This window comes from Lathamus discolor, chromosome 16 (genome assembly GCF_037157495.1).
Source record: "Lathamus discolor isolate bLatDis1 chromosome 16, bLatDis1.hap1, whole genome shotgun sequence".
NCBI lineage: Eukaryota > Metazoa > Chordata > Aves > Psittaciformes > Psittacidae > Lathamus > Lathamus discolor.
Window position 1 is genome coordinate 3,521,595 of NC_088899.1, and position 16,373 is coordinate 3,537,967.

General features: G+C 49.2%; 2 protein-coding genes across 14 annotated transcripts in view; one reads left to right on the forward strand and one right to left on the reverse strand.

Moving 5' to 3' along the window:
* Window positions 1-5,346, reverse strand: part of CLCN6 (chloride voltage-gated channel 6) — a 68,875-nt gene extending 63,529 nt beyond the window's left edge. For all 10 annotated transcript variants that reach the window (XR_010616356.1, XR_010616357.1, XR_010616358.1 and 7 more), the window contains exons 1-8: window positions 5,212-5,346; window positions 4,330-4,389; window positions 2,994-3,059; window positions 2,386-2,451; window positions 1,619-1,685; window positions 1,112-1,218; window positions 749-875; window positions 92-159 (exon numbers count right to left, since the gene is read on the reverse strand). Coding sequence is in view for 2 of the 10 variants with exons in the window: in XM_065696710.1 (XP_065552782.1) it covers window positions 92-159; window positions 749-875; window positions 1,112-1,218; window positions 1,619-1,685; window positions 2,386-2,451; window positions 2,994-3,059; window positions 4,330-4,389; window positions 5,212-5,295 (645 nt within the window). In the remaining 8 variants the exon portion in view is untranslated. The remainder of the gene's footprint in view (window positions 1-91; window positions 160-748; window positions 876-1,111; window positions 1,219-1,618; window positions 1,686-2,385; window positions 2,452-2,993; window positions 3,060-4,329; window positions 4,390-5,211) is intronic.
* A 30-nt stretch (window positions 5,347-5,376) lies between these two features.
* Window positions 5,377-15,960, forward strand: MTHFR (methylenetetrahydrofolate reductase). Of its 4 annotated transcripts, XM_065696714.1 has the most exons (13): window positions 5,377-5,533; window positions 6,414-6,458; window positions 8,053-8,304; window positions 9,433-9,671; window positions 9,976-10,086; window positions 10,262-10,455; window positions 10,923-11,173; window positions 11,895-12,029; window positions 12,310-12,490; window positions 12,856-13,038; window positions 14,194-14,295; window positions 14,537-14,656; window positions 15,109-15,960. In XM_065696714.1, exons 3-13 carry the CDS (start codon window positions 8,063-8,065, stop codon window positions 15,304-15,306), a joined length of 1,956 nt encoding a protein of 651 aa, XP_065552786.1. In that variant the 5' UTR covers window positions 5,377-5,533; window positions 6,414-6,458; window positions 8,053-8,062; the 3' UTR covers window positions 15,307-15,960. The 4 variants fall into 4 exon arrangements, with proteins under 4 accessions (XP_065552786.1, XP_065552785.1, XP_065552787.1 ...); XM_065696713.1 differs by lacking the exon at window positions 6,414-6,458 and having other exon boundaries at window positions 5,378-5,533; XM_065696715.1 differs by lacking the exons at window positions 5,377-5,533; window positions 6,414-6,458 and adding an exon at window positions 8,409-8,465 and having other exon boundaries at window positions 8,217-8,304.
* Window positions 15,961-16,373: the final 413 nt, after the last annotated feature.

Genomic DNA, 16,373 nt, shown 5'->3' on the forward strand with positions numbered 1-16,373 from the left:
TACAAACAAAGAACATATTTAGAAACAGAGAGGATGGAAACTTAATCCTCACAGTACTCTTACAAAGCCAGTGACCCAGGACAACACTAACCTGTGGCAAACCCGCACCCACGACAGCACCACTGTGAATCATTGGACCCTCCTTCCCGACAAAAAGACCTGGAAAAACAGGACTAATGAGGCAATGCATTCCCCCTGGCCCTGCTGCCGCTCTCCCTTGCTGACTGCCAAGAGACCAGCTCACCACCTCCATGCCATGGCACAGGCCCCTGTGCTCCTCGATCTCCTCTCAAGGTGCACGAAAGTGCTGACCCCTGGCCCCTCAGCCCCCCCAGATGTTTGCAAAGACTTGCATAAACTTTATGCTCCAAGTGGGTGGAATCATTCCAAGACAGCTGGTACAAGGACTCTGAACTCTCAAGGTTATTCTGCCCTGCTGTCCAGAACATAACCTCCTTTAGGCTGCTCCAGACCATTTGTTCAGGAGAATTCTCATGTCTCTCTCAAAGACAACCACAGAGTCACTTCTGACTAGCCCACCCAGAACAGTTCCCCTGATAGTCCTGATCCTTCTATTTTCTACTCTCTGTATATGCATTCAGGGCTCATGACTCTACTCCAGCCCATTAAAATCATTTTACTGGAAAGGTGGGAGAAGCCTTTTGTGCCCTGTGTACAGCAAGTACATATTTTTTCCCCTTCAGTGATTCCCAACAAGAAACAAGATTCCCACCACAGCCCTTCTTACCTCCTGCCACACTGAAGAGCACTCCCATAGCTTTGCACACCACTGTCCGGAGACGCACAACCCCTGGAACCTTTACCCCATTGAGGTAGCACTTGATTTCAGGAATTCCTGATCCAGCTGCTACAGGCTGTAGAAAAGAAATACTGATGTTGTGTTGCATTGATTTCATAGCTGATCAACAATGTGTCATCAGAGAGCACAGCAAAGGACCAAGAGATCCTGCTTAGCTATGTCAATCAGCACTGAGAAGCTAGTTTGGTGTCTTGGGGCAGACAGTGCTTCCAGCAAGAATACTTCATACCCAGGACCTGTGTGAGAGGAAAGGGCGGCTGTGTAAGTAGCAGCAGTGCACCTAAGACTTACTTGGATCAGAACCAGAAGGCTGGCAAGAAAAACGAAGGTCAGGTTGAAGCCCAGCAGCTCTAGCAAGGACAATGCAAGACAGCCTTTCTCGGTGCATTCTTCCACCGCTGCAGGGCTAGTCATAGAAAACAACAACATTCCCCCCAGCAACACACAATCATTGAGTACTGTCTGGGGATCCCACTGGCACCAGGAGCCAAACCTGCTAACCCAGCCAGGGCCTCTGACACAACCCACCAGGAAGCCAGGCTTCATTTTCAGAGCTCACCTAAGCTACAAGGAAGAGAAACCACTAATTCTTTCAGGGATTAGCCTTTGCCTGTGTACACAATAGTGGAAACATTCTTGGTTTCAAGGGCTGAATTATAGAGCCAAGTTAAAAACTTGGTTAGTCATCAACGTGACGGATGGCAGAAGTCTGAGAGTCAGCTTTTCTGAGCAGAACAGCAACAGAAAGGAAAAGGTCACTTGAGCCTAGCAGGAACCCACACACTGGGTAAAAGATACAGCTTTGTACCACCTGGAACTTGAGCTGGGTAAAGAGCCGTACAAAGAAATCCACAAAAAGGCCCACCTATGGAAAAGAAGACACATTTGTCATCAGAAACTACTACATACAAGTAACAAAGACCACCCTCTAGTAAGTCCTACCAGAAGTATGCACACACAGGAGGACAAAGAATGAAGAAGGCAAAAGAAGTGCTGTTCAGAGTAGAGTAACTTTGGAAGCTCAGATTTGCTGCCTCCCTCATTCTCACACCAGGACAGAGCCCTCCCTAGAGTTATTCCTGAAGGAATGCATTTCAGAGTGCTAATCTGGCAGCATTTTTAACACCCACAACACATTTCAGGGTACAGACGAAAGCTGGCGCTTAACTGAGGCATACACTCAGCAGAGCTAATGTTCAAACACTCTAGAAAGTACATGCAGTGACACTAGTGCTGACAAACATACTAACCATAAAGTCCAACACCAAATTAGCATCTTTTTATTAGGTGCTCACTTTGGACAGGTTTTCTTGTATGCAGAATTAAAGGATTTGCCAGAATACTTTACGAAGAAAGCACAGCAAGTTCTAAAACAAACCAAAAAGGCTTCCTGGATAATAATCTAGCAACAACGTGCTATAATTCCAGAAAGACAACTCTAGCTACTAAGCTCTCCACTTCATAAAAGACTGTTTTCTCCTCTTGACTCCTCAGCCACTGACTTCTAAATTATGCCTGCTTAGTCTCCTGACTTTTCCTCATTTCCCAAACAGTATGACCCTTACCAGTCCTGTGCAGACTCCAATAGCAAAAACCATCACCCACTTCACTGCTTCATATCTCTGGGCTTTCTGTTTAGTAAGAGAATAAAAAAAAACCATGAGCCAAATCAAAGCAATATAGAAATGGGGATCAGAGAAAGGCATTTTGGAGTTCCACAGATTAATTCCTGCTAGAGTGATAAATCAACAGAAGATGGTAACAACAGAAAACTGAAAATAGGGAACTAAAAGTACCAAACATCTTGCTCACTTTAAACCTGAGGATCAGAACAGATGCTGGGAGCTATCATCTCCAGACATATTTTTATTCTCTTCATAAAGAAACCAAGAAAGCACATAGAATTTCTTTCATAAAGAAGAAAAACATCCACAAAACTTCCTTCAGTGGAACATATTTAGAATCACAGAACGGTCTGGGTTGGAAAGGACCTTAAAGCTCATTTAGTTCCAACCCCATGCCACAGGAAGTGACACCTTCCACTATTCCAGGTTGCTCCAAGCCCTGTTCAACCTGGCCTTGAACACTGCCAGGGATGGGGCAGCCACAACTTCCCTGGGTAATTTCCAGTTTTAGCTCTCAAGCTAATCGAAGAGAAAGAACAAGGTCTTACCTTGTTATCCATGGTCTCCAAAACTTCCAAGTATGGGTCATTGATACAACGATCATAATCCAAGCTCTGAAAGAATGCCAAAAGGTCAATTTAAGAGAAAATGCTACAACAGATTGTGCAAAATACTATGGATAGAAGACCTTGTTAGACATTACAGAAGTCATTACTACTCCCACAGTAGGTCTTGCAGACAACAGGAGGAGAAAAAACTTCTGGAAACAATGTCGATTAAATATTTCCAGCAGAACCAGACCCTAAAAACCACAAAGTGAAGAACAGACCAATTTCACTGCCCCAGCTGAGAGAGACAGGGAACCAAACAGGAACATGACTTATTAAAACAACTTTAAAGAAATCATATTGTACAGGTTTAGACTTAAGTGCCTCCAATCTGATAGTGCAGGGGATAAACATTACATCGTTATATTTAACCTCTACTACAACACATATTAGATAGGACTTCCTCTCCAGCTGAGAGTTTAAAGCAAGATAGAGCTGCCCAGTCATACTCACAAACTATCACTACCTTCAATCTACATCAACTTCACCCTTTCAAGCCAAGCAGTAACAGGCTGAACTGCTGACACCCATGTGAACAGCAACTGCTCTAAATAGCTCAGGGCCACTATAGAATCATAGAATAGTTAGCGCTGGAAGGGATGTTATGATCATCCAGTTCCAACCCCCCTGCCATGGGCAGGGACACCTCACACTAAACCATCCCACCCAAGGCTCTGTCCAACCTGGACTTGAACACTGCCAGGGATAGAGCATTCACAACCTCCCTGGGCAACCCATTCAAGTGCCTCACCACCCTTACAGTAAAGAACTTCCTCCTTAGATCCAATCTGAACTTCCCCTGTTTAAGTTTGAACCCATTACCCCTTGTCCTGTCACTACAGACATGCAGAAAGCAAAAATCTCTTGTAAGAAGCAGGATCTGCTGTGAGCCAGTGTAACAGAAAGAGCATAAGGCAACAGTGACCAAGCAGCAACAGATGCTTCCTACAGTCAGGAGGAAACAAGACCAACAGAGCCCGTAAATCCCACATTTAAAAAGTGGAACAATGCAGCAGGCTCTGAACATCGATTTCCTCAACAAGAGGCTGACTTGAGCCATGGACATTCAAACTCCACCCCCAGAGCTTTGACCCAGAAACATGTGAGGAGCAGTTCTTTGCAAACACAGCAACTCTTGGTATTTCTGCTGATGCCAACGCAACCTAACGGGTGATGCACTTTGAGTACCCACCTCGCTACAAACTCAAACCGACCACAACCTGCCTGCAGCTCTTTACACATGCGTTTCACCTGCTGTTATCAGTTTAATTCCCACCTCATAGTCCTTGCGTGGAAGGATCTCATCCTCCTCTTCACGAGTTTCCCCTAGGATTGTCTGCAAAACAAACATGGGAAAGGAGAATCATCAGGGAAACAAATGCACGCAGAGACACGAACACTGGTAGCAAAACCAGAATTAAGGAAGACCTATACCATTATGGGTTACAAAGTCAAGAGTATGGGTTACCAGACCATCGCCTACTCTGGGGTAGCTGTACAGGGTCTTACCTTAAAACCTGCCCCTCAGCAAGAACACACCACACCACTTCTATACAGCAGCTCCCCACAGCAGAGGAAGGCAGAGCAGCACTAAACCCCATCCCAGCTTCCCTTACAGCAGTGGATTACAGGGAAGCACAGGAGCAGAAACTCGCACACACAGCATTCCCCTGTGCCGGGCAGCTGCAGAGAGCCCCACCAGAGCCACTTCCCTGAGGGCTGCAAGGGGCTGACACCAGGCCCTGCCACAGCAAAGGCTGACTGCGGTACTGGGACAGCGCGGGCAGAAGGCTGAGGTACCGGGCCCAACGTGGCAGAAGAGCGGGAACGGGCCGAGGGGCCGGGATGAGCATCGGCTGAGGCATCAGGCCATGAGGCGTTGAGGCCCTGGGCCAAGCACGGGCTGAGGCACCGCGCCCTAAGGCACCGGGCCCTGACCGGCTGAGGCACCGCGCCCTGAGGCACCGGGCCCTGACCGGCTGAGGCACCGCGCCCTGAGGCACCGGGCCCTGACCGGCTGAGGCACCGCGCCCTGAGGCACCGGCACCCGGGCCGGAGGCACCGTGCCCAGCGCCGTAGCTACGCCCCCCGCCAGCCGCCCGCTCTGAGGCGCTCCGTGGGGCCGGACCAGCTCGGTGTGGGGTACGCGGGGCCGTACCAGCTCCTCGGGGGTGCGGCTCTCCCGCTCGCCGCAGCAGCGCGGGCAGCAGCAGCAGCACAGCCCGGACCCGCATCCCGCCATCTTCCGCCGCCGCCACCGCCCCTTCCCGGCTCCACCCGCGCACCAGCGTAACCCGGCCGGGGCCGGGGCCTAGGCCCCGCCTCCTCCGGCGCGGCGCGGCGCGGGGCGGCTGAGGTCGCGGTTCCGCCATGTCGGGGCAGGGGAAGCGCGGGGCGGTACCGGGGGACGCGCCCTGCTCCGGCCCCGCTTAAAGCGCCGCGGGATGGGGCCGCCCAGCACCGCCCGGCACCACCGGCAGGTGAGCGGAGCCTGGGGCGGGTGGGGAGCGGCACCCGGCACACAGCCCCCAGCCCGGCTGCCGAGCGGGGACCCCCGTCCGGCGGCTGAGCCCTCCTCCAACCCCGGCCCTTTCCCTCCAGCCTCCCCATGGCCGTGCGTTGTCCCGGCAGCCGCCCCGTTGGCAGTGCGGTGGACCCAGCCGCGGGCTGCCCCGTAGGGCTGTCAGCCTGGTGCCCCGGCGCCGCACGGGACCCTTGCAGGCCCCATGCGAAGCGCACCTCCTGCCGCCGGGGTCAGCTCGGGGGGGGAAGCTGAGCTTGGGAGGATGCCGATCGCGACAGTGCGTGTGTAAGCGCGGGCCTGGGAGCAGGAAAAGTGCCCAACAGCGAGGTGAACGGGCACCGCCGTCACATGAACGCAACAGGCGCATCTGCGCTGATCAGCATCAGGGTGCTGCCCATAGATCTTTGATCAGAGATCGGGGTGCTCATCAGAGATCTTTGATCATGGATCGGGGTGCTGATCATAGATCTTTGATCATAGATCGGGGTGCTGATCAGAGATCTTTGATCATAGATCGGGGTGCTGATCAGAGATCTTTGATCAGAGATCGGGGTGCTGATCATAGATCTTTGATCATAGATCGGGGTGCTGATCAGAGATCGGGGTGCTGATCATAGATCTTTGATCATGGATCGGGGTGCTGATCAGAGATCGGGGTGCTGATCATAGATCTTTGATCATGGATCGGGGTGCTGATCAGAGACTTGTGCTCTGAGCTCTGCAGTGTGGCAGAAACAGTGGAACAGGAATGCTGCGCCAGTGGGGCCCAAGGGTATTTCACAGTGTCTTACGTTGCAGCTGGTTTTGTTGTTTAGAAAATGCTTTGTTTCCCTTAGCGATAACTGCAAGCTTCTGCCAGCAAATCTGCGATGCATCTGATGGTAAGGAAATGCTCCAACTGCTGCCTGTAGGCAAAATTTAAGCGGGGCCTTTCTCCAGTCATTATGGCTTCAGATTGTCAGTGAGATAAGGCCCTTTCCTCAAGACAAGTGTTACCCTATAGAGACATTAATACCTCTTCACTTGTGATGGGAATCTTAAATCTCAAGTAGGAGAACAGCAATCCTGTGATTTGCCTTTAGTGCCATGGCATGCTTGTGGGAAGGGAAATATTGGGAGTTGACTGTGTGTGGTTTTGCACCGCTATCTCAATCTCCAACATGTGCTTTGGGATAATACTCACAGATTAGTGCTACGGGGATGGCAGGCAAAGTCCCGTGAGAGAGCCTGGTCAGGGCTGTTAGTGTGCACCCCCCATTGCTCTTGTTTCACTTCTCAGTAGATCTGTGGTGCTGATTTTTACTGTGACCTGATTTAAGATGCCCCGTTCCTCTTGGCAGCAGAAGCCCTGCGCTCCCTTCTCATATCTCCTGCCAGCAGAAGTCCCCAGGTGATAAAAATAGACTTTCTCCCATAGCATTTCGCTTGCTTGGGAACTCAGTGTAAACAGTAAAGACGAGTTCAAAGACCTTGGATGACCTAAACCCACAGAGCTTATATGATAAGGACAAAGTGTACATTAGCTTGTGCAACCAAAAGCAGGCTCCAGTGTTAAATAATGCTCAGCAGCATGCTGCTTCCCAGTGGCAGTTTTAGGTTTTGGCAGGTACAGAAGGAAGTAACACAGATGCAGATTTTATGGTAGTTTTCTAGTTATCTGTAATCACTACCTCATTTTAAAGGCATAGGATAAAACACTTTGGGAACTAAGAGGAGGCAGGGAGAAGGGGATGGTGGCTGCTGACCTTGTTTCCAAGCAGCCACAAAGAGGAACATGAACAGTGTACTTGGTAAAGGAAAGAACTGTGTGCAGTGGTATTGTCTGTGGAGATGGTATGTCTTGCCGAAGAAGGATAATGATTAGAAATGCAACTGTGATGCCAGCAAAGACGAAACAAAGAATGGTATTTGTGGGGATGGCCTGATCAGAGGGGTTTTTTTCAGGGTTTTTTTCTGACATAGGAATAGTTTGTGCATTCTTGTGTACCTTCCCGATTAGCACTTGCTTTCCTGTAAAGAAGCACTGGTTTTTAGGAACAAATAGTGGAAACTGGAGATGGACACAGTCCAAGAACCAACTGGTGTAGAAAGAAACAGTTATTTGCTGGCATGTCCAGCCCAAGGCTGCAAGATCAAAGAGGCTGCCACCTCATGCACATGAGAATCGTGGCCTAAGTTAATGAGAATCGTGCACTCAGGTCAAAAGTGATGTTGACCTGACTTTTGAGAGCCAAATTTGACCCAGCAAGCACAGATCTACATCAGAGTGGCACAAAACCCTCTGCAATTATGTTTTTACCAGCTCCCCCCCTACAGCTTACAGTGAAGGCTGGCAAAAGGGACTCCTTGGTGATGATTAACATCTGACCTTGGCATAGGCTTCCTTTTCATTACCTGCTGCCCACACCAGCAGTAACTGCTCCTTGCTCTGTCCTGCCTTGTACCCACTGTATTCCTTCTGTGACCCTCCTCCAGAGAGCTCACCATGGTCAACGAGACCCAGCATAGCTGCAGTGCCAGCTCCAGCTCCAAGTCTGATGGTGGCAGCAGCAGTGGGAGCGAGAGCTCCAAGGACAGCTCACGCTGCTCCACCCCTGTCCTCGATGCTGACCGGCATGAGCGGCTGCGGGAGAAGATGCGTCGACGCCAGGAAGCTGGAGACAAGTGGTTCTCCCTGGAATTCTTCCCTCCACGCACAGCCAACGCTGCTGTCAATCTCATTTCCAGGTGAGGGCTGCAGGGTGGGAGAAAGGAGAGGTGAAGTGTGTGGTGGAGGGTTGGGAAATAGCTAATGAGGCAGGCTCTGCCCCATGCTCTGTCTCCCCTTCCAGGTGACGAAGCAGGTAATGGGGCTGTGCTTTCCTGCTGAGGAAGGTAATGGACACCAGGTAATTTGTCTTCCTTGGAGGCCCCTGCAGAGTTAAATATCATGGTGGGGTTACTGAGGGGGCCAGGCTGTTTTCCCTCTCCCATGCTCTGTGAATATGGAGCAACCCCACTGTCATGCTCAGGCTGAAGCAGAGTGCTGGGGGATAATGGAGCAGAAAAGTACCTGTTAAGAGCAGAAAATATTCCTTGATGGGCAGCGTGCCAAAGTCTGTAGAACAGATGCCACTGGCTTTCAGAATCATCCGGCCACTGTGGTTTGTGCCTCTGTATTACTGAGGACTACAGTTTTAGCCTCTGAATAGGTGTCCCTATCTACATGCTAAATGGAAGGTGACAGTTCTCAGCAGAGCTAAAGGTCATCCTGGAGCCCAGTGGGGAACCCCAGGAGCCACCATGCAGTCGCCAGGAGGAAAAGAGTCTTTTCCATAACTCTGTAACTGCTGTATACCATTGCCAGTTTTACTTCAAACAGAAAGGCCTGTTCCAGTCCAGAGCAGGAGAGAGATGAGTTAGGGGAGCCTCTGTCTCTTCTATTAAGCACACTTTGGAACACAACAGAGATCTGGTCCATCTTTTCTTATCTGTAGCTTCTACAGTTAAAGTTGGGAACAGGGGGTTGCAGCACAATCTCCCATCTCAAAAGGAATGAGACTTGCCCTGCTGGCTATCAGAAGACATATCAGTCTAATAGAACATGCTGGCAGGAAGTTTATTGTACAGAGAACGCTCAAGTTGCCTCCTGTAAGACATTGGCAGCTCTTCCTCATAAAACCTTAAAGGATGACTTCCCTTATTTACACTGGCCACTTGCTAAGCTCTTAGTTCAAATCTTATCTTAGTCTCTCCTGCTGCTGTCATCCAAGCTCCCTCTGCCTGTTGCTAGCATTCCAACACTGAGCAAGATATCCCAGGCATAGAGAGGGGAGTTGGCTGCCTGGTAGGCTAATGCAGCTCTAAAATCCACAGGTTTGACCGCATGGGAGCGGGTGGTCCACTCTTCATTGATGTGACGTGGCACCCTGCAGGAGATCCGGGATCTGACAAGGAAACCTCTTCCATGATTATTGCCAACACTGCAGTCAACTACTGTGGCCTGGAGACCATCCTACACATGACATGCTGCAATCAAACTAGGGATGATATCACAGGGCATCTGCAGAAGGCCAAGAGGCTTGGGTTGAAGAACATCATGGCGTTGCGTGGAGGTGAATCCTTTTATCATACTTTTCCTGAAGATGCATTGCTGTTGCATTCAGTTTCAGGGTAAAAAAGGAGAAAGAAGATTTAGAGGCTGCTCCCGCTGTGGGAATTAAATGTTAAGACTGCATTTCACCTGATCCCTTTGTTGGCAGTCCCTCCAGCTCAAGGGTAGACAAAAGCAGTCCATAGGTAAAAGTGCAAGCGTGGGGGTTTCATCTCTTTGCCCTCCTTTCAGCAGGAGGATTTATGGAACTAGCAGATACGAGTCCTGCAAATAGTTGGAGAGCTGTGGATTTGTTCTCTTTTCAGATCCTGCTGGTGAGGAGTGGGAGGAAGAAGTAGATGGTTTCAACCACGCTGTCGACCTGGTTAAGCACATTCGCAATGAATTTGATGATTACTTTGACATCTGTGTGGCAGGTAAATATCCTTCATTGCAGAGTGTGGGGTATGGTCTGAGACAGGGAAATCAGCTCAGCAGTCCCTCTCTGGAACTGGGCTGGGAGAGCACAATCAGATTGGCAGCATTGATTTCTAGTGTATTGTCTCTACCGCCAGGGTTTCACTACTTCTTTCTTCCCCTTTCCCCCCAAAGGCTACCCCAAAGGTCATCCTGAAGCAGAGAGCTATGAGGCAGACTTGAGGCACCTGAAGGAGAAAGTCTTCGCTGGGGCAGACTTCATCATTACACAGCTTTTCTTCCGATCAGAAACCTTTCTCAAGTTCATGAAGGACTGTCAAGCCATTGGCATCACCTGCCCCATTATTCCTGGCATCTTCCCCATACAGGTGAAATCCAGTAGTTTTAGTCTGGGGAGGGAATAAAGATCCAGATTATGTATTTGTGGTTCAGGACCTGAGAGGTCTATAAATACCCTCCACAAAATTTCTGGGAAGTGAGAGTGCTAAGTGTGATACATCTGTAGGTGGTTTGCCAAATTAAACTCTTAGACATGTAATAACAAGTTAAAAAGGTTTTCTGTGCCCATATGGCAAAAAAGGATATAAAGGACAGTGGTCTACCAGTCCTGAGGTGTTAGTCATCACTGAGTATGCTGGGCTCAGGCAAATAGGAAGAAACCACCTAAAGGGACAAGACCAGGACTGCATTACTATCCTGGAGATGGGGCCTAGGGGCAGAATCCAGGAGCTCCAGTTCTAAATCTCCTGCCACAAAATAGAGATCAAGTCTCTGTGTTACTGAGATGTCAGAAAAGGGCCTTTGGAAAATTAAAATCCCCTGCATCCTTACCCAGGGCTACCACTCCCTGCGCCAGCTGGTGAAGCTCTCCAAGCTGGAAGTGCCTCAAGAGATCAAAGATGTGATTGAACCCATCAAGGACAACGATGCAGCTATCCGGAACTATGGGGTGGAGCTGGCAGTGTCCATGTGCCGGGAGCTGTTGGATAGTGGCATGGTGCACGGGCTCCATTTCTACACCCTCAATCGGGAAGTGGCTACTACCGAAGTCCTGAAGCGCCTGGGCATATGGAAGGAGGACCCCAGGTGAGCAGAACATGCTGGCTTCTGTTAGTTCCTCTTCCACATACATCCATCCCATCTACTAAAGGCTCAAGCAATGGATGGGTTAGCACCTCTTCTCTGCTGCTTTTTGGGGTTTTAAGCACCTTTCTACATTTAGAAGTTCACACTTCCTGCAGGTCTGACAAAAGCTGGGAGAAATAGAGGGGACAGCTAAAGCAGGAATTTGATTCAGTCAAGCAGCTTTAAAGTAGCCCATTCTGGAACTATAACCACCTACACTCCTGCCACTCGGAAGAAACATGATTTTGAGATGTGACAACCCCTCTTATGGAATAGGTGCTATGTAGGCTCCCACTGTAGTTTTTTAGGGTTCTCTACAGCTGAGAAAGGGAATGTGGACTTCTCTCTGAGCCCACAGTCTTTAGCATAGACAAGAGAAAGCAAAAGGAAAACAGATTGCTGTTAAAAACAGCTTCACACAGTGCTCTTCCCTTACGTCATCCAATGTCAGGTGTCAGTCCTGTACTTAACCATTTAACAGACACCTTCTGAGTATCCTGTGAGGGAACTGAATGGGAAAAAGATTTTCCATAAAGGAAGAAGAGTTTTGTGTGCTACTTACTGGCAAACAGAACTTTTCTCAGCCACTATTAGTTGCAAAGCTCTCCAGGGAAAGGGGGTTCCAGCCTCAAGGGGAAAGTCTATCAGAGGAACTGTGTTAACATCTGGTCCTCCCCTGCAGGCGGCCGCTGCCCTGGGCGGTGAGCGCTCACCCCAAGAGAAGAGTTGAAGATGTTCGGCCGATTTTCTGGGCCTCCAGGCCAAAGAGTTACATCTATCGGACTCAAGAGTGGGATGACTTCCCCAATGGCCGATGGTAAGCTCGTAGCCTGCAATGGCAGTGAGATGGAGGTGTGGTACAAAAGACTGCTCCACAGTCTGTCTCTATTAGTGGGTGTCCTGGGCACACTTTGGGCTTGACAAAACAGGTGGCTTCTTAAAGTGGTTCCCAATTGCTTGGATTTGAATGAGGTGAGGAGAATGACACTGGGGTGTGTTTTGGTCTCTAAGTGGATTTTGTTGGGTACTTCTCTTCCTGGGTGGCCGTGTTCCTGCATCACCAAATCCTGTTAATCCTGTGTCTGCTCCCCTTACAGGGGTAACTCCTCCTCCCCAGCCTTTGGGGAACTGAAGGACTATTACCTTTTTTACCTGAAGAGCAAGTCTCCCCGGGAGGACCTCCTGAAGATGTGGGGAGAAGAGCTGACTGGTGAGGAAAGCGTCTTTGAGGTGTTCACATGTTACATCACTGGAGAACCCAACAAGAATGGGCACAAGGTGAGCGATGGTCAATGTGGCACAGACAATAGTGCATATTTCCTATTGCTCCTGGTACCCCATTGTTCTTCTAAGCAAGAATTGGCACTTCCCTATCCAAAAGGATTTGCTGAGGAGATAGTGGCTGAAGGGGATTCAGCAGCCAGACCTAGGGCTCAACATAAAAGAAAAGCTTCTATAGCATGACAAGATCAGTACTGATAGACTTCAGCAGTCATTTAGAGTTGCCTCTGGAATCAAAGCTGGGAATTCTCTCCTGAAGCAGGTGTGTGAGACCATTAGGGCACTTCTGAGTTCCTTCAGCATCCAGATGGTAACCTAAGGGTTGTTAGATCCATTCTGAACCATCCTTTCTCCCATGGTAGGTTACATGTATGCCATGGAACGATGACCCTCTTGCTACGGAAACCAACCTTCTGAAGGAGCAGCTGGAGAAGGTTAACAGACGAGGAATCCTGACCATCAACTCCCAGCCAAACATCAATGGGAAACCATCCACAGACCCCATTGTCGGCTGGGGGCCCAGTGGGGGCTATGTTTTCCAAAAGGTACTAGGGGCTAGGCAGCAAAGAGTTATGACCCAGTTTGGTCTCTGTTAGGTAGGCTTTCACCCACATAATGCTTCTGCCTACTCCTTATCTTAATACCTTCTTGCTGAGATGAGGCAAAGCAACTTTGGTGTCTCAAGAGACAGATTATGTCAGCTGTATGGCTTACCTCATAGTTGTTTTTCCCACCTCAAAACCTCTGTTGAACATTTACAGAGGTTCTTGTTTATACTCTGAACAAGTAATTACTGATCAGAGAGGGGTGATGAAGTTCTAGGTACAAGCATATGCCTGCCCACCAATGTCAAACCACAACAACCTTCCTTGGCTTACAAGCAGCCTTGTCTGCCAAGCCTGTCTCCACTGTCATGCATTTTCAGGCGCTGGAGCCCTGCCACTAATGGCTGCGATAGGAATCTCCCATCAAGGTAAATGCCAGGCAAGTGGCTCATACTAAAAAACAAAGCAGCCCTGCTCAGAAGGGATCCAAACCGCTAAAGCCATGAGACCAGCAGATGGCAAATGCAGTTATGTTTTCAAAGGGAAAAATTCCCCCGAGGTGAGGGGAAATCCATCATCTCGAACAATAGCCAGGAAATGGGGGGAGGGGAAGCGGTTGTTGGGAGCAGCCAAGCACAGAGCAGCAGTAGATGAAGCAAGTACAGAATTAGGCTTTATAAGCACACAGGGAGAATTGGGAACAAAAGATGAGGACAGGGAATGGTGGGGTGCTTGGGAGAGCCCAGCTGAGACCTGGCTTCTGCTCCCACCAGACTGGGCTGCCTCGGCAGGACACTGCTGTTCACAGGGTACCATGTAGAATTGAGGCCTCTCCCAAGCACTGTGTCTGGCACAGACTGTTTCAGTAGTTGGGATTACACTGGCTGGAGCTTATTCAGCCTGCCTGCTAATGTGGGTACAAAATGGCAAGCTTGTAGCTTTCTGGAGCTCACTGCTTCTGGGTTGCTACTTTTGCTCTCACCATTTATCTCCCCTGCCCTTTGCTCAAGCCTCCTCTAGTACATGGTTCTGGGAATGGACAGACAAATTTTAGGCTGCTTGGTTTCCAAATAACTGTCCTCTTGGTTGCCTGTATTTGTCTCAGCCCTGCCACGAGTTAAGGCTCTTATTTTCTTTCCCCTTCCCTCCATGTAGGCATACCTGGAGTTCTTCACCTCCAGTGAGATCGTCACGGCATTGCTCAAGGTGCTGAAGAAGTATGAGTTGCGGGTGAACTACCACATTGTCAATGTCAAGGTGGGCTGTTGTTCACAGGACACTTCCTTTTACCACCTTGGGAGAGAGACAGAGATTCACATACCCCTATGAACAAAGTGGGACGAGAGGGTTGATGAAGGGAAGGGAAAGTGAAGCAAGTCAGCTGTGATGTGCAGCAGCTGTCTTATCTCTTACCAAGGAGAGGATAAATGCACTTGTTCCATCTCACTTAATCTCTCCTCCAGCAATTGCTTCAGAAACGTTTGCCTTCTTTTGGCAGGGCCAGAATATCACCAATGCTCCAGACCTGCAACCCAATGCTGTCACCTGGGGCATCTTCCCAGGCAGGGAGATCATCCAGCCCACTGTAGTGGACCCTGTAAGCTTCCTCTCCTGGAAGGTGAGTCCTCCCTTCTGCTGGAAACATTGCTGTGGTTGCCCTGGGAGGTTCAGAGTGTCTGATTTGGTTTTAGCCTGTGATACTTCTCACAGCTGAGCACTGTTGTGATGCTGCTTTTCCTGTTCCCTCGATGCAAGGAGAACTTTGCTCCAGCAAGAGCTCTTCACAAATACCAAATTCTCTGTAAAGGGAGGCTCTGGCGGTAGCTCTCCCTCCCCTCTTTACACGCACAGGGGCAGTATCGAGCCATCTTACTGCAAACGCGTCCCTTTTTCAGCCCTGGCACTTCCCACTGCCTGGAAAGCAGGAGGCTCCTTGCTCCTGGAAACAAGCCACAGGCTGGCCAGTCATGTGTGACACTGCTTGTTCTAAATGAAGTGATATGAAGATGCAGCTTTAACACGTGCATTACACCACTGCCAACATATAATATTTGGTTTTACTCTTGGCAGGATGAGGCCTTTGCACTGTGGATCGAGCAATGGGCCAAGCTCTATGAAGAGGAGTCGCCCTCTCGCATGATCATCCAGTACATTCATGACAACTATTACTTGGTCAACCTGGTGGACAATGACTTCCCACTCGAAAACTGCCTCTGGCAGGTTGTGGATGATACTTTTGAGTTGTTGAACTCTCAGACTCAGCAGTGAAAATTCCTATTCCAGTCCCTTCCTCCTTCCGTCCACTGACCGTGGGGAGAGCTAAAGCAGCTCCTGTGCTGATGGAGGAGCACGCACTCCTAAACCCAGGGACCAGGCTAGTTCTGATCCATCCACACTACATTCACTTCTGTCCCCAACAGCTCCCTGACCCCTTCTTACTGAACAATAGCCAGAACTACCCCAGCCTCTGAGCTGAGGCTCTAGACTGAGCTTGAAGGCCAGCTCTGCAGGATGAGGAGGTGCTCATCATGGCTATGCTGATTACATGATAACTCTTATGCATCAATGTGATAAAACTCAGATTCTGGTAACTTTTTCATGTCAGAAATGCTGCCTTGGGGGCAGAAACACTCCTGTCAGCAGTGCCTATGCAACAAAGCTATCTCAGTACTTACCAGCCATCAAAAGGAGCTCAAATTTCTTTTACAGTGCACTCCTAGGATGTATTCCTTTGTAACTGATCATATCAGGCTCTTCTGCACTCACTCCAGAAGCAGGTTCAAAATTTCTCCTATCTTTTCTCCTTTTATTGTATTTCCTGTTTTCTTTTTACTGGAAAAATGTACATTTCACTTCTGGATGAGGCTGAGCAGGAATCACACTATTTCTTAGATTAAGTACAATAAAATGCACAAATATAAACGTCTCTTGTACTAGGCCATACTCTTCTAAATAGTAGAGACTCTTGTTTGCAAACCAACTGGCCTGACATGAGGGAAAATTTGAAGAAAACCAGTTTATGGGGCAGTTCTGCCTTCACTTTCAACAAATTCTGTAAGCAAAGTATGGAAAAGCTCCCTCATGAAGCAGAGAAAGCTTAAATCCTAGAATTTAACAACAGCAACCAGCTACAACCTTTGGCTTGGTTCTGCAAGGTCACAGGAGCTGTGGTGGTCCTTTTCCAGTGCCTGTAGGGAAAGACAGCCTATCCTTGCTGACCTAATGACTCAACAGCCTTAGGCCGCACAGCATTGCAGTTAGGGGTTAGGGGAGCCATGGAGGGCGCCTTCTTTGTGTACTTAACAACCCTGCAAAGCTACCGCAGGCTAGGAAAA

Excerpts from the sequence above, each read along its gene's own strand:
- MTHFR (XM_065696714.1), top strand. The coding sequence starts at position 8,063 with ATGGTCAACGAGACCCAGCATAGCTGCAGTGCCAGCTCCAGCTCCAAG. Across the intron at positions 8,305-9,432 it reads GCTGTCAATCTCATTTCCAG|GTTTGACCGCATGGGAGCGG; the intron begins GTGAGGGCTGCA and ends TAAAATCCACAG. Across the intron at positions 12,030-12,309 it reads GACTTCCCCAATGGCCGATG|GGGTAACTCCTCCTCCCCAG; the intron begins GTAAGCTCGTAG and ends CTCCCCTTACAG.